Source organism: Sapajus apella, unplaced genomic scaffold (genome assembly GCF_009761245.1).
Source record: "Sapajus apella isolate SASKATOON/1434 unplaced genomic scaffold, GSC_monkey_1.0 scaffold42, whole genome shotgun sequence".
Lineage (NCBI taxonomy): Eukaryota > Metazoa > Chordata > Mammalia > Primates > Cebidae > Sapajus > Sapajus apella.
The window spans coordinates 15,016,762-15,039,582 of record NW_022436982.1 but is presented as its reverse complement, the minus strand read 5'-3'; the positions used below and the strand labels follow the sequence as shown (position 1 = coordinate 15,039,582).

Here is a 22,821-nt window from a genome sequence, read left to right as displayed (position 1 = left end):
TGCAAAATATAACCATCCCCTCTCAACAGTCTCCCAAGTCTTAACTTATTTCAGCATGAACTCAAAAGTCCACAGTCCTAAATCTCATCTGAGATAAGGCAAGTCCCTTCTTTATGAACTTATAAAATCAAAAGCAAGTTAGTTATTTCCAAGATACAATAGGGATACGGGCATTGGGTAAATAAACCCATTCCAAAAGGGAAATCAGCCAAAACAAAGGGGCTACAGGCCCCATGCAAGTCAGAAACCCATCAGGGCAGTCATTAAATCTTAAAGCTCCAAAATAATCTCATTTGACTCCATGTCTCACGTCCGGGTCACGCTGATGCAAGGGGTGGATTTCAAAGGCCTTGGCCATCTCCACCCTGTGAAGCTGAATGCCTGCAACTTTTCTAAGTTCATGGTGCAAACTGTCAGTGGATCTACCATTCTGGGGTCTGGAGGACAGTGGCCCTCTTCTCACAGCTCCACTAGGCAGTGCCCCAGTCAAGACTCTGTGTGGGGCCTCCAACTCCATATTTCCCCTCCATACTGCTCTAGTAGAGGTTCTCCATGAGGTCTCTGCAACAGACTTCTGCCTTTACTTCCAAGCATTTCCATACATCCTCTGAAATCTAGGCAGAGACTCCCAAGCCTCGACTCCTGCCTTCTGTGCACCCACAGGCTTAACACTGTGTGGAAGCTGCCAAGGCTCATGGCTTGCACCTTCTGGAGCAGATGCCTGAGATGTATCTGGAGCCCTTTTAGCCATGTCTGGAGCTGGAGCAGCTGGGACGCAAGGAGCAGTGTCCCAGGTGACACAGGGCAGTGGAGCCCTGGGCCTGGCCCGTAAAACCATTCTTCCTTTCTAGGCCTCCAGGTCTGTGATGGGAGGGGCTGCCATAGCTCTGAAATGCCTTTGAGGCATTTTCCCCATTGTCTTGGCTGTTAGCATTTAGGAAGGGCTGCTGTAAAGGTCTCTGAAATGCCTTAAAGACATTTTCCCTATTGTGTTGACTATTAAGATTTGTCTCCTTTTTACTTATGCAAATTTCTGCAGCTAGCTTGAATTCCCCCCTAGAAAATGGGTTTTTCTTTTCTACCACATAGTCAGGCTGCCAATTTTCTAAACTTTTATGCTCCGCTTCCCTTTTAAATATATAAGTTCCAGTTTCAGGTCATCTCTTTGCTCATGCGTATGACTATATGCTGTTAGAACCATCCAAGTTACCTCTTGAACACTTTGCTGCTTAGAAATTTCTCCCACCAGATACCCTAAATTATCACTTTCAAGTTTAAGCTTCCACAGATCCCTTAGAGCCAGGGAACAATGCTGTCAGTCCCCTTGCTAAAGCATAGCAAGCATGACCTTTGCTCCAGTTCCCAATAAATTTCTCATCTCTATCTGAGACCACCTCAGCCTGGACTTCTTTGCCCATATCACTATCATTTTGATCACAACCATTTACCAAGTCTCTAGGAAATTCCAAAGTTTCCCTGATCTTTCTGTCTTCTCAAACTCTTCCGACCTCTGCTGATTATCCAGTTCCAAAGATTTTTCTACATTTTCAGGTATCTTTATAGCAATGCCCCACTTCACAGTACCCGTTTTCTGTATTAGTCCATTTTCACATTGCTATAAAGACCTGCCAGTGACTGGGTAATATCTCTAAAAAGAGGTTTAATTGACTCACAGTTCCACAGGTGGTATAGGAAGCATGGCTGGGGAGGCCTCAGGAAACTTATAATCATGATGAAAGATGAAGGGAAAGCAGGCACATGTTACGTGGTCAGAGAATGAGGAAGAGGCCAAAGTGGGAGATGATACACACTTTTAAACAATCAGATCACTTGAGGACTCACTATCACGAGAACAACAAGGGGAAAATCTACTCCCATGGTCCAATCACCTCCCACCAGGTCCCTCCTCCAATACTGGGTTTTATAACTCAACAAGAAATTTGGACAGGGACACAAATCCAAACCATATCAGCCAGCAGAGCCTTCTTTGAGAAGAGACATATATACTGAGACCTGAAAGATGAGGGAGAGTTATTCCAAGCAGAGAAAAGAGAAAAGGGTGATCCAGGGGGCAACCCACACATATCAAAATCTTGAGTCAGGAAAGCACTGAAGGAAGTAAAAGAAGATTAATGAGGCTGGAGAGAATAGTAACTGAGGGGAAATGGTGGGAGATGAAGATGGAAAGTGGCATATGATGACCTTGGGAAAGACTTTGTCGTTTTTACAGTAGGCAACATTTAAAAGCTTTACATTTTAAGATCCCCTTAGCTACATCATTAAGAACAGGTCAGTAAGGAGTAACAGAGGAGGAAAATAGACCAGTGGCTGTTGTGGTAGTCCAGCAAAAAGATGGTATTAGCTTCAGTGATTATGGTATGCATGGCAACCCATAGCAGGACAGTGAGGTGATGAAGAGCACCAACTGTGGAGCCAGCCTCCCAGCGTTCAAGTCCTGACAATACCATTTACTCAGCAATGTGGCCTTAGAAATCATTGTGTTCCAGTATTATCATCTAGAAATTGAGATGAAAGTAGCACTATTAAAATATAATTTTCAAAAGGATACAATCAGAAGTCTCATGAAAATATAGAATAATCACATGTCAAAAATTTTATTTAACTCACAAATTATTAAGAAAGCCAATATGATATTAAAACTATTTCAAATGAGAATCTGATTTAGAATAAAGTTTATATTTTTTACCAGACAAAAGCATTTGTAATGCCATGGACAGAAAAATTCATATATTCTTATGGACAAGAAACATCTGTATCATCACCAGCCCTCTATAGAGAAACTTCTGTCTCTATGGAGTTGCAAAATAGGCTAGCTAAAGACCATCAAAGGCTCATAATTCCACAGAACAAGACCACCCCTGGAAATTTGCTAGAAAATGTTAGCATTTCACTGAAAAGACAGCCAGTAATCTTTTTTTGCCTATTGCAAAATGTTTCCAACAGTACCCATCTTCCAACAATGTCATAATGAGTTGTATATGTACAGTCCATAAAGCATGTAAGTGTCATGTTAGTTTATTAATGCTATATCAAGGTGGTGGTAATGGAGATGATGAGAAGTAAATGTGTTTATATATATTTTCAAGGGAGAATTTATAGAATTTGGTAATCAGATGGGAGTGAGGTGTGAAGGAAATTGAGGGGTCAAGAATAACTCCTGATTTTTTACTTTAGCAATTGGGTAGCCAGTGAAATCCTTTGCTGTGGTGGTAAAGATTGGAAGAGGAATTGGTTACTGAGGGGGGAAATCAGGAGCTCCATTTTGGACATTTTAAGTTGGAGATTGGAGATGCCTTTGAAACGTAAAAGCAAAAATGGCAAGAAGGAAAACAGTAATGTGCAGAAGTTAAGAGCATAAAACCTTACTAGCTATGTAACTTAAGCTTCAGTTTCTTCATCTGTCTATTAAATGGGAATAATAATAGTTTAATCTCATAAAGTTCTTGTTCAGATTTAACAACTTTTATTTATAAAGAACTTAGAATAGTGCCTGGCACATAAGACAAACTAAAGAAGTTTTTGATAAATATGTTAATTAAATTGGTGTTTACTCTTTTCAAAGAAGAAAATTCTAGACTAGAGATTAAATACTCAGAAGTTCCACGTACACTGATGGTATTTGAAATGAGGAATCATTGATGAACACATTGGAAGATAACACAAAGCCAAGTCCCGAGGCACTGCAATATTTTGAATTTTTTTTTTTGAGACAGCATTTCATTGTATCACCTAGGATGGAATGCAGTGGTGCCATCTCAGCTCACTGCAACCCCCACCTCCCAGGTTCAAGTGATTCTCCTGCCTCAGTCTCCCAAGTAGCTGGGCTTACAGGTGCACACCACCATGCGTGTGTAATTTTTTGTATTTTTAGTAGAGACAGGGTTTCACCATGTGGGCTGGGCTGGTCTCGAACTCCTGACCTCAAGTGATCCACCTGCTTCGGCTTCCCAAAATACTGGAATTACAGACGTGAACCACTGTGCCTGGCTTGTGCCACTGCACTCAACCAATATTTTGAATTTAAGAATAGAAGGACCTAGAAAAGGAGAGTGAGAAGGAAGTGACCAGAGAAGAAAACCAAAAGAGTTTGGTGTCATGTAATTCAAGAGGAGGAAGTACCTCAAGAAGTACTTGAAAGCAATGGTCAGTTGTGTTGAATGCCATTGGAAATGAGACAGATGAGGATTAGATTTGTTAGGAATAGCAGACAGTACGAGGCCTGTGTTCTTAGAACCTGATACTCGTCTTCCTCCTGGCCTTTTTCTTACTGTTAAAGAAAAGGAGCCTCCTGATGGTCAGCGGGACCCTCCTAGGTAAGACTCCTTATAATGTCTTGTCTAGAACCGTATCAGAGAAAAGAGAAGGCAGAACTTCAAGGTGACTTCAACAAAGTGCTCAAACATACAAGATCCCAGGTTTTGAAAGAGTCAGTAGTCTCTGGATGAATTGGAACTTTCAGATAACTCATCCCCTGAACCATTTCCCTCTAGTATAAAGTCTCTTTGAAAGGAAAATGTGCTCTTTATTGCAGTCAGCATTTTTTTTTAAACCCAACTTCCAGCACTGAGCATTTTTCTGCAAGAAACACATTCAGGCATTCTTGCAGAGGCCAGTTGCCTCTCAAAGAACCCAAAAGAGCATCATTATCATGAGAAAAAGTCTGTTACTTGGAAAATGCCTCTAAATATAGCTTTTCCAATAATGCTTTAGTTTGTGTTCTGCTGGCTTTTTTTTTTTTTTTTTTTGAGAAACTGGGTCTTTCTTCATAACCCAGGCTAGAGTGCAGTGGCACAATCAGAGTGCACTGCAACCTTGAACTCCTGAGTTCAAGAGATCCTCCCGCCTTAGCCTTCCCAGTCGCTGGGACTACAGGTGTGTGCCACCACACTCAGCTAACTTCCTGTTGTTGTTGTTGTTTTTGTTATTATTGGTAGAGATGGAGTCTTGCTATATTGCCCAGGTTGGTCTCAAACTCTTGGCCACAAGCGATCCTCCCATGTTGGCCTCCGAAAGTGCTGGGATTACAAGTGTGAGCCATGGCGCCTGGCCACTTTAGTATTTTTTTAAATTAAGTTCTTCCCTCAAATTATAACTGGTTAGCAACATTAGATAGGGACAGTCACTCAGTTTTTTTCTTTTCAAATACTGTGGTCATATTGGTGACTGCATCAAAATTATCATTTGTTTTATTTTCATTTCCAGGACCATTCTGTTTTTGGTTATTCTGCTGGGGCACCTTACAGTGCTGAAGATGCCTCATAGCCTAAGCATGACACTTGAGCATCTGAGACATCTATGAAAAGAAGTGGTGCTGTCAGATGTTGTGAGGAGTGATGTCCTAGAACCTTTGAAAAATTTTTCTTGGAGACCTCAATATGCGTTGCATAACCAGCATGAATTATTTGCAGCTCCAGAGAGTTGTAAACAACAGCAGTTGAGAAATATTTTCATAATTCCACATTCAGATCAAATATCCTTGAGTAAAGATCTTTCCTAATAAGTTAGATTCCCATTTATCTGGAATGATTTAGGTGTGGTTCTAAGTAAATGTAGAGGGATATTTTGGATAAGTATTATCTCAAAACTTTAATCCTCCAGCTATATTTTAAGATTGCCTTAGTATTATAGATTTTACAAGTAATTCTAAAATTCCTAAAGTGATTTTATTGAAGAATCTCCCTCCCATTACAGCATTCCAAATGGTTTTTGTTTACTTATTTTTGAGGGTTTATTTGACTCTTTCCCTTTGACATCACTGAGAGACATTAAATAACTAAAGAGTTTCTACATGAGATCTTCTGATCTCATGTGAAAATGCGAAGTAGATGAGAGTAGAAATATAAAGGTGTTTCCTTTTTCTCTCTTTATCCAGTAGCATTTTTTTCCCTGTTTATTCAAAAGCCACTTCAGCTGCCAAAATGTGCAGCTTAGGTTTAGTTAACTGCTCTTTATCCTAAAGTTTTTACTCCATTAATATCTCAAGGATTGCCCAGAATCAGGAGAAGGAGCAACTTTTCAAAGTTTAAAAAATATAAGAATGAAGATTGGTTTAAAAATGTGATGAGGCAATATGGAATTACACATTTTACCAATAAAGTATGCAAATTTTTGGCTCTAAATAACATATTTATGAAGAAGACTTTTTGGTTAGTTTAGAGTATAATTACTTATGCAATATTTTCTTTCTCTGATTTACTATTTTCAGATCCTTCTGTGGTCACTTGTTAATGATAAGCTTTTTAAAGGGGAAAATACATGATTCTCATATAAATATGAAAATGAACATCTGACAAAGATTTTACCTACCTCATTAATTAATGAGGGAACCCGTAAGATGCTACAGCCAATTCAAAGGAAATTTAAAAGAACCCTATTTATTTTGGCAAATATAAATGCCAAAATGAATTTACAAATAGATGCAAAATAAGTCTAGTTACAGGACAACAATTAACTGCATTTTGCTAGGCACAATTAATCTGTATTTTTCTAGGCAAGAATCATTTGCACTATCAATTTTTTGCCACTTACAGGGTGATAAAAAAGAATAGCTCAAAAATCAACAAAAGGCTAAGACAACCTAGGAAGAATGCACTTAACGGAGATATCCAGTAATCTTTTGGGTTTTTTGTTTTTTGAGACAGAGTATCACTGTCACCGAGGCTGGAATACAGTGGCAAGATCTCAGCTCACTGCAACTTCCATCTCCTGGGTTCAAGCAGTTCTCCTGCCTCAGCCTCCTGAATAGCTGGGATCACAGGCTCACACCATAACACAGGGCCAATTTCTGTATTTTTAGTAGAGACAGGATTTTGCCATGTTGGCCAAGCTGGTCTTGAACTCCTGAATTCAGGCAATCCACCCACCTCTGCCTCCCAAAGTGCTGGAATTACAGGTGTGAGCCACTGTGCCCAACTCTAATTTTCTCACATACTATTCAGTTTCTTCCCTTATCTTTTCTCACCCTACTGTAGTTCCACCACTCACATACACATACACCAAATGAAAGAGGTAAAGAGAAATCCACAACTGCTATTGGTTCATAGCTTGAAATGTAATAAGATTAAAAACCTATACCAAAATTGAATATTTTTAATGTGACTTCCTGCATGTTTCAATTTGCATTTCTAAATTAGGGCATAAGACTAGTGATAGGATCAAAGCAAGACATCTATAAAGCTGTTTTTAATTTCAATAATCCCAATGAGTTTTAAAAACATACATCTATGAGAAAGGAAGAGAGAAGAAAGTAATGGGAGGAAAGGGAAAGTTAAATATCATATTAGTCCATTTTCACATTGCTCAAAAGACATATCTGAGACTGGGCAATTTACAAAAGAAAGAGGTTTAGTTGGACTTACAATTCCATATGGCTGGGGAAGCCTCACAATCGTGACAGAAGGCAAGGCGGAGCAAATCACATCTTATATGGATGACGGCAGGCAAAAAAAAGAGCTTGTGCAGAGAAACTCCCATTTTTAAAACCATCAGATCTCGTGAGACCCATTCGCTGTCACGAGACAGCATGGGAAAGACCCACCCCCATGATTCAGTTGTCTCCCACTAGGTCCCTCCAACAACACATGGGAATTAGGGGAGCTACAAGATGAGATTTGGGTAGAGATGCAGAACCAAACCATATCAAATATGTTAGTTACAGACCATGTAGACATACACCTAGAGCCTAGTGCTGACTAATATCTATGGTGACATGAGATTAATCAACCAAGAGCACATTGTTTTCGTTTAGCAGTATATTAATAAAGTGATGGTTATTATTTCAGTGCATGCCTCTGACTATATAGTCACTAATAAACTTTTAAACAACTTTGGGATTTTACAAGTGAATTTTATTGTCACTGTTTTCTATTTTATAAAAGAGACTATGGTAATTAAAGAATATGCTTTTTGTTAATGAAAGGAATAATCAAGGTTGCAAATAGAAGGCCAGCCAGAAGCATAAAGCATTTATTTGCCAGGCATGGTTTGTTTTTGTTGTTGTTTTAATTTCCTGAGAGGGAAAGACTAAATACAAAATTCTTATCAGTCACTTCTGAAGTTTATACCCATCTTTTAAAGAACTCATTTGTCAAACCATTCTTCATTTATCTAACAGTAGTAGCTAATAAAAAGAATTTTTTGTTTTTTGTTTTTTGAACCAGAGTCTGGCTCTGTCACCTAGGCTGGAGTGCAGTGGTGCGATCTCAGCTCACTGGAACCTCTGCCTCCTGGGGTCAAGCAATTCTCCTGCCTCAGCCTCCGGGTAGCTGGGATTATAGGCGCCCACCACCACCTCTGGCTAATTTTCGTATTTTTCTAGAGACGGGGTTTCACCCTGTTGGCCAGGCTGGTCTCGGACTCTTGACCCCAGGTGATCCACCTGCCTCGGCCTCCCAAAGTGCTGGGATTACAGGCATGAGCCACTACGCCTAGCCAACAGAAAGAATTTTTAAACTTCCCAAATTTAATATAAATGATAAGAACCTTTTTCACTCTATTTTAAATGTCTCTCTTTAAAGGTTCCAGCTCAGCAAGTGCTGTTCAAGATGAGACTTCTAAACATTAGAATTAAACCTCCTGACTCACTTGCCTGCCCTCTCACTGACCTTGCTTCCTCCCACTTATGGCCAGAAAACTCAAGATAGTAAATACAAAGCTGGGAGATCTAGGGACTTGGGGAAAAGCCTCATATGAAAAACAGTTATTATTCATTTGGCCATTTGCACTATCAGATATTTTTCTTTTGAAACATAATCTCCTGCCTTCAACAAGAGAGAGTATATCATATCATACAGTCTATGCACTAGAGAAATTAAGATGACTGCCAAAGGACAGCACCACTTAAAACCCAAATCGTTTTTAATTGGTGTGAACTCGATGAAGACCTAAGGATAGTGGATTGGGAGATAAGCCAGTGAGGCTGTTTTACATTTGATAAAACTCTCATTTGGGAGACATAAAACAGATGTTTATTGTTTTTGCTATTAACCCTAAATGTCCAGGTAGTAAAAAATTATACACGTATGCTTGCGCACACACACTTATATATGTTTTAATTTAAGCATGCTGCCTTAAATAAGTTTCAACCACTGTAGCAAGTTCATGAGGCTTCAATAGAATGGCCTTTCTATTTTATGTGCTTTTGGTATATCCTCTTGGTTCTGGAATGACATCAGATGCAAAGTCATTCATATTATAGACAAGGAGAGCTAAGGGTCTAGTTTGTGCATCATGTATATTCTAGATCTTATCTGGGGCTCACTTTGAAAACACAAATCAAGTTAGCTACTTGTCATATTCCATGAGTTTATATATGTGAAGAAAGATAGAAACTAAGACCTAAAATAAGTTTGAGGATTATCTATGGAACTCAGTATGTCTTCCTTTTTTTTTTTTTTTTTTTTTTTTTTTTTTTGAGATGGAGTCTTGCTCTGTCGCCCAGGCTGGAGTGCAGTGGTATGATCTTGGTTCACTACAACCTCTGACTCCCTAGTTCAAGCTAGTCTCCTGCCTCAGTCTCCCGAGTAGCTGGGATTACAGCCACATGCTATCACACCCAGCTAATTTTTGTATTTTTAGTAGAGACAGGTTTTCATCATGTTGGCCAGGATGGACTCAATCTCCTGACCTTGTGATCCACCCGCCTCAGCCTCCCAAAGTGCTGGGATTAAAAGCATGAGCCACCACACCTGGCCACCAAATGTTTTTTTCTGTAGCAGAGGCTGGAAAACTACAGTCCACAGGCCAAATCCAGACCCTTCCATCATCTTCCCATCACCCCCTTTTTAAAACTAAAGTTTTATTGGAACACAACCACGCTAATTTGTTTACATATTTCATTCCACAATGGCAGAGTTGAGTAGTTGCAACAGAGTTCACGCAGTCTGCAAAAATCTAAAATATTTCCAATCTGGCCCTTTATGGAAAAAAACTTGCCAACCCTTGCTCTGTTATAATGGTTCCTGAAGAGGTAAGCAACAGAACCATAATTCTTACTGCATAAAAAAAGCTGGTAGGTTGCAGTTCTTTTTGAGATCTTGCCATCTTTCTGATTCAAAAACAAACTTTGGTACCACACTATTAAAGAAGTATTATTCATCATACATTGTCAAAGTTGGTAGGCTAATCATTTGCTTTTGTGTCTTTCTTACATACAAAATAGTCTAGCATCCATTTTCCTTTGTGTCTGCACCTGCGTGGCAAAATTCAGTGCTTGTGTATCTGTTATGATTCTTGTTACAGGAGCCAGGCAGGTGGAGGTAGATGTGTAATAAGAGGGTTAAAATGATTTTGATGGCAGCTTTTGGTTTTATGTTCTTTAAAAGCCCCTACAGGTGGCATTATTTAAAGCAAGAAGACTTTTGGATACTTTAGGATACCATTTTTTTCCCCAAGTTCTCTAGGTGCAAAAGGTAGAACAAATAAGTCAAAAGGTGAAAGGGAGGTGAAATTGTGATGAGATTTTCTTGGGGATAATTCTGGGTGGCCATTCTACCCTTATCTACCTTCCCGACAAGGTTTAGGGGTCCTTTGTTTTCCCCTAGTGGATGACTCTTCAAAGATAGCTGGGGTCAGGCCTTTCTCAAAGGGTTTCTTGCCATGCCTGAGACTCCTGCCTCAGAGCGCTGAGTGCTGCTTTGGGGGAAGTCTCCTCTTCTGAGCAGACCACCGCAGCTCCACACGGAGCCCAGGCTCAGGCCCAGGACACATCTTTGTTGTGTTCCTTCCAATTTGAAAACTTGGATCGGTTTGCTGTTAGAATTTCAATTTCCCTGAACCAGATAGGAATCGTTTGCACTTGCTAGCATTTAATGCTATAACCTTCTTATCAGTTCTTTCATTGTCTGCCAAAGTCAAGGTTAAGGAGCCAGGTTTGCAGTCTTCCTCAGCACGACTCCCTGTGAGAAAGCAATAGGATCATGGAAAAATAAAAAATAAAAAATGATCCTAAAGTTTTTTCTCTGAATTATTATACTAACTTTCTGAAACCATGAGTGGTTCCTTCTGGGCTTTTTCCCTAGGCCCCTCTCAAGGTCATTATAGTTATGGTCCTGGTTGATTAATGAAGGTGGGAGGACATTTTTGAAGATTTGGGTATTTTTCTACATTCTAGAGAAAAACTCAGAGAAAAACCAAGTTCTTACTAACGTAGCTTCGTTTGGGGGACTGGCTGTGAGGACGTTGAACACACTTGTCTGAATGCAAAACCTCTCATTTTCTGTGGTATGCCTGTGGATTTACATTTGCAGCACGGCTTTTCTCTATGACATAAAAAGAACTGGAGATCAGACTGATTCACAGAATGTGTGAGGAACAAGGCTTTGCACCATTCTTGGAAACTTACATACAAAAATACCTCCTTATACATATAAATAAATCTCAGGAAGCATATTGAACAAAGAAAGTTAAAGAATATGAGATCCAGACTAAAAAAAAAAAAAAACAGCTTCCTTAAATATCTGTAAGGGCTTATTTTGTTATCAGTATCAGTCTGCTATAAGAATAGCCAGCAACTTGCAAGAGGCACAGGTGTTGGTGTCACAGGGCAAACCCCAAAACTGAGGTCCAGCCTGGGTGGGACCTCATGGGTTCTTGGTTTCACGCAGGAAGAAATTCAAGAGCTTGCTGACAGAGCAAAGTGAAAGCAAGTTTATTAAAGTAAAGGAATAAAAGGGCGGCTACTCCATAAGCAGAACAGCCCTGAGGTTGGCTATTTTTATGATTATTTCTTGATCATATGCTAAACTAGGGATAGATTATTCATGAGTTTTCCAGGAAAGGAATGAGGAATTCCTGGAATTGAGGATCCTCCCCTTTTCAGACCATATAGGGTAACTTCCAGACATTGCTATGGCATTTGTAAATTGTCATGGCACTGGTGGGAGTGTCTTTTAGTATGCTAATGTTTTATAATTAGTGTATAATGAGCAATGAGGACAACCAGAGGTTGCTTTTATTACCATCTTGGTTTGACAGGATCTGGCCGGCTTCTTTCCAGCATCCTATTTTATTAGTGGGGTCTTGTAAAACAAATTCCTATCTCACTGGGATTTAGAGCGAGAAGAAGCCACCAGTCCCCTGCTTGGAAGAGCTATCACTGTGGGTGCAAAGCAGGGAGCAAGCAGGTGGTCTCTGGAATGTCTTGCAGCTGGGAGTTCATGTGACATTCATGAAGCAAGCAACCCAGAAACAGTGGCAAAAGAGCTTAAGAACTAAACTGAAGCGCCAACAGGACAGGGTGGAGGATCCCCGAGCACCCCCGGGACAGCTCTGGGCAATGGAGGCAGGTGGGATGCAGCCCCTCACAACCCCCACGGCCTCCTGCCTGGGGCTTCTCATCCTGTCCTCTTGTTTGCTTGCCGACTGTAGGTTCATCCCAGAGGCCTGGTCGGCCTGCACAGTCACCTGTGGTGTGGGGACCCAGGTGCGAATAGTCAGGTGCCAGGTGCTCCTGTCTTTCTCTCAGTCCGTGGCTGACCTGCCCGTGGATGAGTGTGAAGGGCCCAAGCCGGCATCCCAGCGTGCCTGTTACGCAGGGCCATGCAGCGGGGAAATTCCTGAGTTCAGCCCAGACGAGACAGAGGGGCTCTTCGGTGGCCTGCAGGATTTCGACGAGCTGTATGACTGGGAGTATGAGGGATTCACCAAGTGCTCCGAGTCCTGTGGAGGAGGTAAGAAAGGGGATTCTGGCTCAGATCCCCACCATCTTCTTGCCCTTTTTCTCTCTCTTCTCTTCCTGCATGCAGCTGAGTCATGTGACTGCCTCAAGTCCAAGAAAGATAGACAGGAGGAGGAGGGGAGGCAGCCATTCTAAATGTAAAGCATACTGAATGAAACACAGATGTGTTTCTGTCTTGGCTCCCGTGGCCCTCAGACTGTCAGCGGTGAGTGGCCAACAGAACAAATGGCTTGGCTTTCAGTTGTCATTCTGATGCCTCGCATATCATCGTGTATCTGGCTGAGAAACACAGCTGACACTGACCCGGCAGTGCTCTCAACATTGTGTTACTGATCTCTGCCCTTGCCTCAGTGCACGCTTTGTGAGCCAAGACCCAAGAACAAGTCAGAGTTCCTCTCATGTACTCAGCCGATTTCCCAAAGTAATATCTGTTTATATCTCGGGGAAGGGTGTCTAAAAGGTAATTGATACAGTGGTCACCTGGAGCTGGAAAGGAGTTTAAAGATCAAAGTCTGACCCCACCCCCAACTTACAGATGAAAAAAACTGAGAATCAAAGAAACGAAGTGATTTGTTCAAGATCATACAGCTTGTGAGCGACAGAGCTGGGACTACGGCAAAGCTTTCCTTTCTCTGTCTAGTGTCTTTCCATCATACCACTCTTCTTTAAGCCCTTAGAGAATTCTTGAAGCTTTCTCGTTATGAATATGAGTTAACTCATGTTAAATGTTTCCTGATTCTCCTTGATTTATTCCCTGGTGATAGAAAAATAGATTCAGTGATTCTTTATTTCAGATATTATAAACAGGATTGTAGTGGCAAAGGAAGGCATTGAATTCAACAATTGATTCTTCAAGATTACGATGTTTCTTCCCACTGTAAAAATACGGTAGATTCATATTGACACCATTTCCTGTGTCTACTCCCAAGAGAGATTAATAGATAAGGAAATGCCGGCTGATTCCTTGCCAGATCTTTTCCCTGGCTATTAGTAACCCCTTTGGGCATGTTGAGATTCTGTTTCCTCAGTAAAGATCCTTAATAACCAGTGGAAAAAAGTACTAAAATGATTTCCCAAAAGTGTTTTCTAAACTACGACCTTTTGGAAACTTTGAAAATGCGTCTTTGTCATGATTGAGAATGTAAGAATAAATACACCCGCACTGTTCACGTGTAGTTGAAAAGGAATGAATAGTGGAACAAGTACTAGCAAAGAATCAAGTTTCTCCAGCAGGTCTTTTAGTAAGCATTTAATAGTCCTGACCTTGAAGTTCTTGTTTGTTTCCACGTCTTCCAATTTCTAACCTTGGAATTTTGAAGTGTTTTAATGGAGCGCCCTGGTGTGTTAAAACCTAAATTCTTCCAAATGATTCTGAAAGACAGTTTCCTGGAACTCAGTGAATGCAACTGTGTTCATATGGGATGCTTCACTCACTTTGAGGGCATCTTTTCTTTCACGCTTAATGAGAGAGAAGTGTTAAATGAGCTTCGGTGATCTCTGGAGCCTGGGCAGGAGCTGAGAGGTCAGGTAGAAAGGCTGTTAGCCAGTGGCCACAGTTTCTTCTCTCCAACATAACAGATGACTCAGAATTCAGATGGTTGTGCTTTCATCCCCAATTTCCATGATCACCTGAATTGAATGATCATTATTTCTAGTCAAAAACAAATGTGCTTTAAAAAATTATTTATGGTCTCTCAGTTATGGTTCTCAGTTACAAGTCAAGCGTGGAACTTTATGAACAGATGGAAAAAATAGATGCAGTAATGGAATATATAAATAACCAGATACATTTTTCTTTAAGAGTCTAACCATTCTGCTGACCAACCACAGGTTTAAAATTCGAAGTGTCGAGAGTATGTGAAATGTATTTAATTTGAAAGGTTTTCAGAAGATACCGATTTAGAAATAAGATTTGGATGTTTGGTATACAATGTATCTCTACATATAGAAACTAAGTGTTTTTATATGACATAAATTGTACATCCTTTATATCCAAAGCAGGGTAAAGTTACTGAAATTTCTCAGGTGTTTAAATGTCAACAACTGAACACACTTACCTTCAGTTATGTCACTGTGCCAAGGTAATATATTTATGCCTAAAATGTTAGAGTTGAAAATTCCAAAGTGACGAAAATATGCTTGGGTTATCCGGCCCATATCATGCCCATATGCACTAAAAATTATTTTGGTATATGGAACATGTATATTTTCTTTTATCTTTTTTTTGTACTTTAGGTTCTGGGGTACATGTGCAGATCATGCAGGATTGTTGCATAGGTACGCACATGGCAATGTGGTTTGCTGCCTCCATCCCCTCGTCACCTACATCTGGCATTTCTCTCATGTTATTCTTCTTCTACCTCCCCACCCCCCCACTGTCCCTCCCTTGGCCCCCCCAACAGACCCCATTGTGTGATGCACCCCTCCCTGTGTCCATGTGTTCTCATTGTTCAATACCCGCATATGAGTGAGAACATGCAGTGTTTGATTTTCTGTTCTTGTGTCAGTTTGCTGAGAATGATGCTTTCCAGATTCATCCATGTCCCTACAAACGACACAAACTCATCGTTTTTTATGGCTGCATAGTATTCCATGGTGTATATGTGCCACATTTTCCTTGTCCAGTCTATTGTCGATGGGCATTTGGGTTGGTTCCAGGTCTTTGCTATTGTAAACACAGCTGCTATGAATATATGTGTGCATGTGTCTTTATAATAGAATGATTTATAATCCCTTGGGTATATACCCAGTAGTTGGATTGCTGGGTTGAATGGAATATCTATTTCTAGGTCCTTGAGGACATGCCACACTGTCTTCCACCATGGTTGAACTAATTTATACTCCCACCAACAGTGTAAAAGTGTTCCTATTTCTCCACATCCTCTCCAGCATCTGTTGTCTCCAGATTTTTTAATGATCACCATTCTAACTGGTGTGAAGTGGTATCTCAATGTGGTTTTGATTTGCATTTCTCTAATAATCAGTGATGACAAGCATTTTTTCATATGTTTGTTAGCCTCATATATGTCTTCTTTTGAAAAGTGTCTGTTCATATCATTTGCCCACTTTCAATGGGTTTATTTTTTTCTTGTAAATCTGTTTTAGTTCTTTGCAGATTCTGGATATAAGTCCTTTGTCAGATGGGTAGATTGCAAAAATTTTTTCCCATTCTGTAGGTTGCCAGTTCACTGTAATGATTGTTCCTTTTGCTGTACAGAAGCTCTGGAGTTTAATTAGGTCCCGTTTGTCTATTTTGGCTTTTGTTGCCAATGCTTTTGGTAATGAAGTCCTTGCCTATGCCTATGTCCTGAATGGTTTTGCCTAGGTTTTTTTCTAGGATTTTTATGGTGTTAGGTCTTATGTTTAAGTCTTTAATCCATCTGGAGTTAATTTTAGTATAAGGTATCAGGAAGGTGTCCAGTTTCTGCTTTCTGCACATGGCTAGCCAGTTTTCCCAATACCATTTATTAAACAAGGAATCCTTTCCCCATTTGCTTGTTTTTGTCTGGTTTGTCAAAGATCAGATGGTTGTAGATGTGTGGTGTTGCCTCCCGGGCCTCTATTTGTTCCACTCGTCTATATCTCTGTTTTGGTACCAGTACCATGCTGTTTTGATTACTGTAGCCTTGTAGTATAGTTTGAAGTCAGGTAGTGTGATGGCTCCAGCTTTGTTCTTTTTGCTTAGGATTGTCTTGGCTATGTGGGCTCTCTTTTGGTTCCATATGAAGTTTAAGGTGTTTTTTTCCAGTTCTGTGAAGAGGGTCGTTGGTAGCTTGATGGGGATAGCATTGAATCTATCCCCATAAAGCTACCAATTACCAAATTACTTTGGGCAGTATGGTCATTTTCACAATATTGATTCTTCCTAACCATGAGCATGGAATGTTTCTCCATCTGTTTGTGTCCTCTCTTATTTTGTTGAGCAGTGGTTTGTAGTTCTCCTTGAAGAGGTCCTTTGCATCCTTTGTTAGATGTGAATGGGAGTTTGCTCATGATTTGGCTCTCTGTTAGTCTGTTATTGGTGTATAGAAATGCTTGTTATTTTTGCACATTGATTTTTGTATCCTGAGACTTTGCTAAAGTTGCTTGTCAGGTTAAGGAGATGTTGGGCTGAGATGATGGGGTCTTCTAAATATACAATCATGTCATCTGCAAATAGGGACAATTTGACTTCCTCTTTTCCTAATTGAATGCCCTTTATTTTTTTTCTTGCCCAATTGCTCTTACTAGAACTTCCAATACTATATTGAATAGGAGTAATGAGAGAGGGCATCCTTGTCTAGTGCTGGATTTCAAAGGGAATGCTTCCAGTTTTTGCCCATTCAGTATGATATTGGCTGTAGGTTTCTTGTAAATGGCTTTTATTGTTTTGAGGTATGTTCCTTCAATACCTAGTTTATTGAGAGTTTTTAGCATAAAGCACTGTTGAATTTTGTCGAAGGCCACCTTTGCATCTATTGAGATAATCATGTGGTTTTTGTCTTTGGTTCTGTTTATGTGGTGGATTACATTTATAGACTTGCATATGTTGAACCAGCCTTGCCTCCATGGAATGAAGCCTACTTGATCATAATAAGCTTGATTGGATAAGCTTTTTGATGTGCTGTTACAATCAGTTTGTCAGTATTTTATTGAAGAATTTTGCATCTATGTTCATAATGGATATTGGCCTGAAGTTTTCTTTTTTTGTTGAGTCTCTGCTGGGTTTTGTTATCCTAAAATGATTTGGGAAGGAGTCCCTCTTTTTGGATTGTTTGGAATAGTTTCAGAAGGAGTGGTACCAGCTCCTCTTTGTACATCTGGTAGAATTCAGCTGTGAACCCATCTGGACCTGGACTTTTTTTGGTTGGTAGGCTATTAATTGCTGCCTCAACTTCAGCCCTTGTTATTGGTCTACTCAGGGTTTCGACTTCTTCCTGGTTTAGGCTTGGGAGGGTGCCAGTGTCCAGGAATTTATCAATTTCTTCCAGGTTTACTGGTTTATGTGCCTAGAATTGTTTGTAGTAATCTCTGATTGTAGTCTGTATTTCTGCAGAATCAGTGGTGATATCCCCTTTATTGTTTTTTATTGCATCCATTTGATTCTTCTCCATTTTCTTTTTTATTAATCTGACTAGCAGTCTGTCTATTTTGTTAATCTTTTCAAAAAACCAGCTCCTGGATTTATTGATTCTTTGAAAGGTTTTTTTGTGTCTCTGTCTCCTTCAGTTCCGCTCTGTTCTTAGTTATTTCTTGTCTTCTTCTAGCTTTTGTTTTTTGATCTTGCTCCTCTAGCTCTTTAAATTTTGATGATAGAGTGTCAATTTTAGATCTTTCCTTACTTCTCATGTGGGCATTTATTGCTATAAATTTCCCTCTAGACACTGCTTTAAATGTGTCCCAGAGATCCTGGTACATTGTGTCTTCATTCTCACTGGTTTCAAAGGACATCTTTATTTCTGCCTTCATTTCATTAATTATCCAGTCAACATTCAAGAACCAGTTGTTCAGTTTCCATGAAGCTGTGTGGTTCTGAGTTAGTTTCTTAATTCTGAGTTCTAATTTGATTGCCCTGTGGTCTAAGAGACTGTTCATTATGATTTCCGATCTTTTGCATTTGCTGAGGAGTGATTTACTTCCAATTATGTGGTCAATTTTAGAGTAGGTGCAATGTGGTGCTGAGAAGAATGTATATTCTGTGGATTTCGGGTAGAGAGTTCTGTATATGTCTATTAGGTTTGCTTGGTCCAAATCTGAGTTCAAGTCCTGAATATCCTTGTTAATTTTCTGTCTCGTTGATCTAATATTGACAGTGGAGTGTTAAAGTCTCCCACTGTTATTGTGTGGAAGTCTAAGTCTTTTTATAGATCGTTAAGAACTTGCCTTATGTACCTGGGTGCTCCTGTATTGGGTGCATATATATTTAGGATTGTTATCTTTTCTTGATGCATTGATCCTTTTACCATTATGTAATGCCCTTCTTTGTCTCTTTTGATCTTTGTTGGTTTAAAGTCCATTTTATCAGAGACTAGGATTGCAACTCCTGCTTTTTTTTGCTCTCCATTTGCTTGATAAATCTTCCTCCATCCCTTTATTTTTAGCCTATGTGTATCCTTGCATGTGAGATGGATTTCCTGAATACAGGACGCCGATGGATCTTGACTTTTTAATCCAATTTGCCAGTCTATGTCTTTTGATCAGGGCATTTAGCCCATTTACATTTAAGGTCAATATTGTTATGTGTGAATTTGATCCTGCCATTTTGATGCTAGCTGGATGTTTTGCCCATTGGTTGACGCATTTTTTTCATTGTGTCGATGGTCTTTACCATTTGCTATGTTTATGGAGTGCCTAGTACTGGTGGTTCCTTTCCTTGTTTAGTTCTTCTTTCAGGAGCTTTTGTAAGGCAAGCCTGCTGGTGACGAAATTTCTCAGCAATTGCCTGTCCATAAAGTATTTTCTTTCTCCTTTGCTATAAAACTTAGTTTGGCTGGATGTGAAATTCTAGGTTGCAAGTTCTTTTCTTTAGTGATGTTGAATATTGGCCCCCACTCTCTTCTGGCTTGTAGGGTTTTTGCTGAAAGGCCCACTGTGAGTCTCATGGGCTTCCCTTTGTGGGTAACCCGACCTTTCTCTTTGGCTGCCCTTAGCATTTTTTCCTTCATTTCAACCCTGGTGAATCTGACAATTATGTGCCTTGGGGTTGCTCTTCTTGAGGAATATCTTTGTGGTGTTCTCTGTATTTCCTGAACTTGAATGGTGGCCTGGCTTGCTAGGTTGGAGAAGTGCTCCTGGATAATGTCGTGAAGAGTGTTTCCAGCTTGGATTCATTCTCTCCATCACATTCAGGTACACTTATCAAACGTAGATTAGGTCTTTTCACATAATCCCATATTTCTTGGAGGCTTTGTTCATTTCTTTTCACTATTTTTTCTCTATTCTTGCCTTCTTTTACTGCATTGAGCTGATCTTCAATCTCTGATATTCTTTCCTCTGTTTGGTCGATTCAGCAATTGAAAGTTGTGTATACTTTGCGAAGTTCTCATGCTATGTTTTTCAGCTATATCAAGTTGTTTATATTCTTCTCTAAGCTGTTTATTCTAGTTAGCATCTCATCTAACCTTTTTTCTAGGTTCTTAGTTTCTTTGCATTGGGTTAGCATGTTCTTTTAGCTCTGAGAAGTTTGTTATTTCCTACCTTCAGAAGCCTGTTTCTGTCAATTCATCAGATTTCATTCTCCATCCATCTTTGATCCCTAGCTGGTGAGGAGTTGTGATCCTTTGGAGGAGGAGAGACGTTCTGGTTTTTGGTGTTTTCATCCTTTTTGCACTGGTTTCTTCCCATCTTAGTGGCTTTATCTACGTGTGGTCTTTGTAGTTGGTACTTTCAGATGGGGTCTCTGAGTGGATGTCCTTTTTGTTTACGTTGAAGCTATTTCCTTCTGTGTCTTAGTTTTCCTTCTAACAATCAGGCCCCTCTGCTGCAGGACTGCTGGAGGTCCACTTCAGACCCTGCTTGCTTGGGGATCACCCACACAGGCTGCCGAACAGTAAGGGTTGCTGCCTGTTTCTTCTTCTGTTATCTTCGTCCCAGAAGGGTACCTGCCAGATGTCAGCCTTAACTGTCCTTTATGAGATGTCTCTTTGGGTATACGTGGGTAGGGGAGCTGCTTGAGGAGCAGTCTGTCCCTTATAGGAGCTCAAGTGCTGTGCTGGGAGCTCCATTGTTCTGTGTAGAGTTGCTGGGCAGGTACTTTTAGGTCTGCTGCAGTGGAACTCATAACCACCTCTTTTCCCAGGTGCTCTATCCTAGGAAGGTCGGCTTTATTTATAAGTTCCTGTCATGCTGCTACCTTTTTTCATAGATGCCCTGCTCAACACAGAGTAGTCTATTCACAGAAGAGGTGTTGCTGAGCTGCCACAGGCTCTGCCCAGCTGCTGTGTCAACTGCCTCGGTAGTGGTGGTCATCCTTCCCCCACTGAGCTGGACCATCCTGGGTCCAGCTGCGCTTGCTGCGAAACTCTCAATCCTGAGCATTTCAGATTGCCTGCTTTGTGGCGGTAGTACCCGCCGAGCCAGATCACCTGGCTCCCTGTCTCTGCCCCCTCCCTCTCCATTGAATGGGCGGCTCTGTCTCCCAGGCATTCCAGGCACCAGTTAAAAAGGCCGCCCAGATTTGTGTGAGTTTCTATGTGCCAACCCAGCACTAGCCGTGCTGAAAACTCGTGGTGCTTTTCCGTCCGGGAATCTCCTGGTCTGTGGGCAGTGAAAATTTGTTTGGAAATGTGGTGGGCGCTCACCCTCTACGTTGTTCTTGATGCACTCCAGAGCTGTTCCTATTCGGCCATCTTGGATCCAGTCAGTTGGAACATGTGTATTTTCAAGTCATTGTTTGGCAGTAACATTTTACAGTATTATCAACTTTGGTCTTTCCCCAAAATATAACCCACAAGGTTATATATATTTTTAATTATTTCTGCTGAAGCCAACTTAAAATGTGTAGGATTAACAAATAGATTTTAAATCAATTTTGGGTTATAGGGCTGATCAGGCTAATTTTATTGTTTTTGTAACCTCAAGAGATGACATTGGATACACACAAAAGTAACCTTTCACCTATCAGAGGTAGCACCCGGAGGAACTGGTTAGTAATTTAGTCTGTAGTTGGTGGCTGCGTTTCCCTGAGCTGTCATCAAACATCGTGTAACAATTATGCTATTCTGGGAGATAGAAACACTGAAAATCCCATTTTCTGGAAGATCGAATGTGAGCCTAACCTGCTCAGATCTGTATCCTGTGTCCCACTATCACCTCCTTGTTAGATTTTAATTTCCCACATGTGAACTGATAGGTGTTGCCAAGGAAGGCGCTTTAAGCCTGATCGGCTTTATGGTACTGAAGTCCTAGAGAGTAAAATCCACATTAAGATCTAGCTGAAGGAAAACTTGACATTGACTTCAGCAAAAACGGAAGATGAAGCCTTGTACTTGCTGTTCCCCTTTCCTTACAAGTCCTCTCTCCTTTTTGCTCCTGTCAAGAAAGGAAAACCCAGAATCATCAAGTACTATGCTTAAATATGTTCTCTGTCGGTTTACAGTGTCCTCCTAAGAGCATATATTAGCTCTTTTGGAAAGAGCACAAACTTGATGAGCTAACTTCTCACGTCGTGCCTGCCTCCCATGGGTCAACTCAACCGTGAACTCTGAGGTGAAGCCCTGAGTTTTCCCTCCTCCAGCTTCCTGAACTCCCATTCCAGGGCAACTCCCTCCCTTCAGGTTCATGCTCTCCAGGCATCCCATTCCCACCTCCCCTCAGCCTCAGTTCCATGCTGGGCTTAGAATGCCCCACCCTTTAGCCATTATGTTTGTTCATCCTACAAAAATGTATTGACTGTTGACCGCAGGGCTGGTCCCAGATACTCCTTAATTATGACAGAACTTCTGTCCTTAGTTTCCCCCACCACCCTGGGCTCCACCTAAGAAGGATGAGGCAACTGGCCCCCATGACAACAGAGATTTAACGCACAGCGTTGGGGAGGTCTAGCGTCTTGTTTTAGAATACTTTAGAATGCAGTAACTCTGGAATGCTTCTTAGTCTCAGCACTTCATCACCCCATGGGTTATTTTAATCTTTGAGCTATGATTATTGGTTTAGGGTAATGTAAATTTGTGTTTGACAAATCTAAGAGGGGAGATTATTGGTGTCTTCTAGAAATGTAGCCCTTACCTCCCCTCGTTCCTTGCAGTCTTAGAAGGGCCTAAGTTATTTTATTTTTATTTTTTTACAAAACTGCACCACTTTAATTAAGCCTTTTAGTTTACATTTGGCCGCCTCAAAGTAGTTATAACATTAGGTTGGTCAATTTAAATACTGTGGCTTCCTGTTGGATAGACACACAATCTTTACATCGAAATGTTAATGCATACAAAGCAACAAGACATTGTTAAATAAAATAGCAATAGCTACTACAAATTAGGCCTGTGACCAATTACATATGATTAAAATTACTTTCTACATTCACATCCACAGGACTCATCCACCATTTAACATCCCAACCAAAACATTGCACATGTGAAACGATCACCCACTGGAAAAATACTAAACCTGTGCGTTTGATATTGCAAGTACACTTATGCATGAGCAAG

At 40.5% G+C, this 22,821-nt stretch overlaps 1 protein-coding gene across 1 annotated transcript in view; it reads left to right on the top strand.

The window, feature by feature from the left end:
* Positions 1–22,821, top strand: part of ADAMTSL1 (ADAMTS like 1) — a 423,754-nt gene that overhangs the window by 208,131 nt on the left and 192,802 nt on the right. Inside the window, 1 exon segment of the mRNA XM_032300230.1 lies at positions 12,388–12,689. Coding sequence (XP_032156121.1) covers positions 12,388–12,689 — 302 coding nt within the window.